Here is a 4,704-nt window from a genome sequence, read left to right as displayed (position 1 = left end):
GACCCCTGTTAAATAAAAAGGGCATGGACCCAAGTTGGCCTAAAAAAAATGCATTTCAATTTTCATATCTATACTGCTTGGGATTGAAATTATACAACTGTTTCGATTATTAGGATAAACCTTGCAGGATCGAGTTAGATTTTCTTATTTCTCTCATATGTACAATTTTAATTCAGTTAAGATTGTATTTATTTAATAATGAAATCTTTGAGATTGGGATATAAAATCCCAATTTGAACTTCCAAAGAGGTGAAAGACACCCAAATTGGTAGAGTCTCTTCCATTTAGAATTCAAATTAGTGATACTTGCAAAATATCCAAAAAAAAGGGGAGGAGGGGGAAAGATAACACCCCATTCAAGGGGAGTTTCTTTTCATTTGGATATCTTGAACCGACGAATCAAGATGTTCGTGAGAAGATGAAGGATTGGACAACGAGAAGAATCCCAAGTCTCAAAATCATTTGATTTAGGATTAGAAATCCGGGTTGTAGTCAGTGGTGCCCGACCACTTTAATTTCTTGTAATTTTTGAGATGTAATAATGAGTGGCACTTGCAACATGGACATTCAATTTGATATATTTAATTGATTTATTTAATTGATTTCGCATTAGAACTCCTGTTTTTCTAGTCTTTTTATTTGCATGCCGCGTTTGATTTAGTCTGGAATTCGAATTTAGGCTCTTAGGGGTCTTTCAAAAATTCTTCTACTTTAATTAAATAAAAATTTTAAGATAAGATAGAAATTCTAAACGGTCTTAAGAAGTAAGCTCGGACTCGCCGAGGGTTTTTCATGCATTCATATTATACTTTCTCAACCCTTTTAGGCATATCCCCGCCTGCGGGTTCTGGCAGACCACCTGGCCTATGAGGGTGCCGATCTGTCAAGGGGATGTTATGCAATCTCTAGGGAAAAATCTATTTTCTAAGCCAAAGTTTTTTTAAACTGCTACATACAAATTTTGCATTCAATCGAGTCAATTGGCATGCATCGCATTAGTAACAAATTTAAAAGAGTCTAATATTTAATTGCATTACTTAGACATCAAATACCCAACATAAGTCTAAGGGGTCAATTAAGGATCTGCTCTAGATGTCGACCCCGTTCCTTTATACTTTTCTAATTAACGTCCCTATCACTCTATAAAAAGATCGGACTCATATTTTAAAATCGTTTAGGTGGTTTAGCTGGCTCCCCAATCCAGGCCGGGGTAAGACCAGATTCGCATTGCACTAGCTAGGTTCGGGGTGCTAATTGTTAGTGCCCAGTTTAGACTTAGGTTCTGAGGCTGGCTCGGGCCATAAGACCTCAATTTTCGGGAATCGAATCCCAAATTTCTAATAAAATTGATCACTTAAACTAAATATCGCTTTCAATCAAATACGAGCCTAACGCTTAGAACTAGTTGGAGTGTTTTCTGAAATAATTCAGAATCTTAAAAACACTCCATACTCCTCTTCCTTTGACCCCGAAAATAAATCTTTAATTTTGAACCAATCTCATTTGAAATTCCTACCATTTTCTTCCTTTGACATCAATCATTGAAAATCTTAAATAAAATTTACACCGCTATTTTAATCGAGAGTTTTCATAGGAAATTCCGATTTTCTACGATGTAATTAACTACGAGGGCTTGCGCTCGTAGGAGATTTAGTAACCCAGATTTAATTTTCAAAAATCAAAAATATTTCAAAATCTCTAATTAATTATTTTTTGGGAAAATTGAATGATCATTATCGTCATTTTTAGACGGTCGATAATGATTGATATTTTCTTTCTTCGGAGAGATTTATCAGTTATTATTGTAATTCTAATTATGAAATTAATGATCTTCAATCCATATTAGCTTAGCCAAATACTAGATTAAATCTTATTTTGATTTTTCGAGGTTAAATACGATTCCTCTTGGATTTGACTACGATAATAAGGACAACGTTAAAGTTTTGTAATATGAACCAATTAGTGAATGATATCTTCGCCTTTTTGAGATGATATATCATTTCTAATCCTGAGTTCCATTACAAAATTAGAATTTAAAATTTAATCTTTCCAAAGATAATTAAATATTTTTCAAAACTATAAATACTTAAATAAATATTTTTTTTAATCAAAACAGACGCGTAATGTATCAACGAAGAATCATTGGCAAGTGAAACATCTTTTTGAGTTTGCTTTAAGAATTATAAATACTGTTGGAGCTTCTTGTAAGAGATCAGATACTATGAAAGCAATTCAGCATGAAAAAATTCTTTCACATCTAAAAGCTGGCAATCTAATAAGCGGCAGATGTTTAAATCAATAGACTAATTTACAAAGGTCCAGTGATACACGATGGAGTTCACAATTTCATACTTTAATTAGTCTTATGAAAATGTATGCTTCAGTAATCGAGGTGCTCGAGATCATTAAAAAAGAAGGGGTAAATGATCAACAATCAGTTGAAGCAGGCACTTTGATTGATGTAATGGAGTCATTTGATTTCATTTTCACAATGCATTTGATGATTGATATCTTGGGAATTATGAATGAGTTATCACAATCACTACAAAGAAAATATCAGGACATTGAAAATGCAATGAAATTGGTGCAAATATCTAAACATCGACTACATGTACTAAGGGAGAGTGGATGGACTGTTCTATTAGATGAAGTTTCTCATTTTTGTAGTGTTTTTGAAGTTACTGTTTTGAAGATGAATGAAACATACAAAACACATCGTAGAACAGTACGAAGAGGTGAAGAAATAACAAACTTACATCATTATCGTGTTGAGCTATTCTATACTGTAGTTGACATGCAACTTCAAGAGATAAATAATCGCTTTTCTGAATCTAGCACTGAATTGCTTCTTTGTGTGGCATGCTTAAATCCAACTGATACCTTCCAAGCTTATGATGAGAGGAAATTGATACGTTTAGCTGAGTTATATCCAAATGATTTTTCTACATTTGATCTTGTGGCTCTTAAAAGTCAATTATCAACTTATATTATTGATATGCGTACCAGTGCTGAGTTCTCCTCTCTAAACAGTATTGCCGATCTTTCAAAGCAAATTGTTAAGTTCAAGAAGGATGATGTGTATCCGCTGGTTTATAGACTCATTATTTTAGCATTGACTTTACCAGTTGCTACCGCTACAGTGGAAAGAGCATTTATGCAATGAAGATTGTAAAACATCGACTACGTAGTAGGATGGGTGATGATTGGCTCAACGACTGTCTGGTGCCTTATATTGAAAATGATGTATTTGATTTAATTCCTAATGAAGTTATAATGCAACATTATCAGAATATGCAAAATAGATTATTAAGCTTGTAATAATTTTTAATTTATCAATCATAATTATTTTGCTTTGAATTATATTCTTTTTTTTATATAAATATTAATATATAATATATTCATAAGCAAAATCTGCCCACCCTGAAATAAAAGGCTGGTTCCGCCCCTGATATACACTATACAGTATAAAAACCCGGCATCGGCACAGGGAACGTAATCTCCGAACCTTTTCTCTTTGTCAGCCATTCATCCAAATTTGGAAGCCTTAAACCTAGCTATGGATCCCGCGTCCTCATCCGTCGGATTTCCTCTCTCTGGAAACCCACAATCCCCCCAAAATCCTCCGCTGCTGCATCCCCCTTCCGGCGGAATCTCTCCTTCTGAAAACCCCCCAATCCACAGCAAGCTCGCTACAGTCCAATCCCTCATCCTCCGCCGAACCCTACTACAATGGACCGCCGACCTTTGTCATCTCCGCGAAAGATTGGAACGTGGAGATGACAAAGTTGTTCCACGGTGAAAATTTCAAATATTATATGTGCGGAGGCGAATGCAGGCAGCAGTTCATGGATTGGTTCGTGTGCGTGCACGACTTTTTTGACTACCGCATCCTTTACTGGGAATACTGCTCGTACTTAGCCGACAATTTCCAACCAAACGGCAAACACTTGTTTGTCGTTCTTGCTTTGCTCCAACCCATCGCCATTTGATCGCGAATGAACAGTGCGACGCCAATATTGGCGTTGAACTGTTCATCTGCGCCATTTTTTTCTCTCTACCGAACAGGTTGGGAAGAAATGCGCGAAAGAAAAAGGACTATTTTAGCGGCAAAATGGCGTTGGATTGGAGATGAAACACGACATTTTTTTATTTCTCTGCATTTTGGAGTGAAAATGACATTTTCGGTTGGAGATGGTCTCAGGGACTGCGTCTTTGCAAATCTTGGCTACTATCACCCCCTTCTTACCTATTTTTCGGACCGATCCCGCCGGTAATCATGCGGAGTTCAGTCCTTTTCTTGATTCTTTGATTTCCCTCTCTCTCTCTCTCTTTCTCTCTCTCTCTCTCTCCAAACATTTTGAGTATTTGGGAAAGCAAACAAGCTTCTGCCATTTTGGAATATGTAAGCCTTAGAATCTTGAATTCCACAACAAAGGTTTTCTAAAAATTTCAACTGATAATTTTTTCTGCAACTGTGGCTTGATTCTACTCTTAAAAGTTTTTTTGACGATTTTAAATTAAAGCGAATTTACGGTGAAGTTGTTTTAAGTACCAATAATTACTGGTGTTTATTTTTTATTTCTTGATTATGGTTTTACTTTCTTGAAATACCATTGAAAATGAACTAAGGCTGTCTCCAACCGAACACGAAACTTCCGCTTCTAGCTCTAACTAGACCTGAGACTTAGAAATCAGAAATAAATT

At 35.5% G+C, this 4,704-nt stretch overlaps 1 protein-coding gene across 1 annotated transcript; it reads left to right on the top strand.

Moving 5' to 3' along the window:
* Window positions 1-2,132: 2,132 nt before the first annotated feature.
* On the top strand, window positions 2,133-2,331 carry LOC110108876 (zinc finger MYM-type protein 1; the record flags this gene model as incomplete). Its single annotated transcript, XM_020839712.2, is given in 1 exon segment — window positions 2,133-2,331. A coding segment is annotated over 1 exon segment (170 nt), but the record flags the coding sequence as incomplete, so codon positions are not given.
* Between the last annotated feature and the right edge of the window lie 2,373 nt (window positions 2,332-4,704).

Source organism: Dendrobium catenatum, unplaced genomic scaffold (genome assembly GCF_001605985.2).
Source record: "Dendrobium catenatum unplaced genomic scaffold, ASM160598v2 original_scaffold_215501, whole genome shotgun sequence".
NCBI classification, from domain to species: domain Eukaryota; kingdom Viridiplantae; phylum Streptophyta; class Magnoliopsida; order Asparagales; family Orchidaceae; genus Dendrobium; species Dendrobium catenatum.
This window is presented reverse-complemented; position numbering and strand designations above follow the sequence as displayed.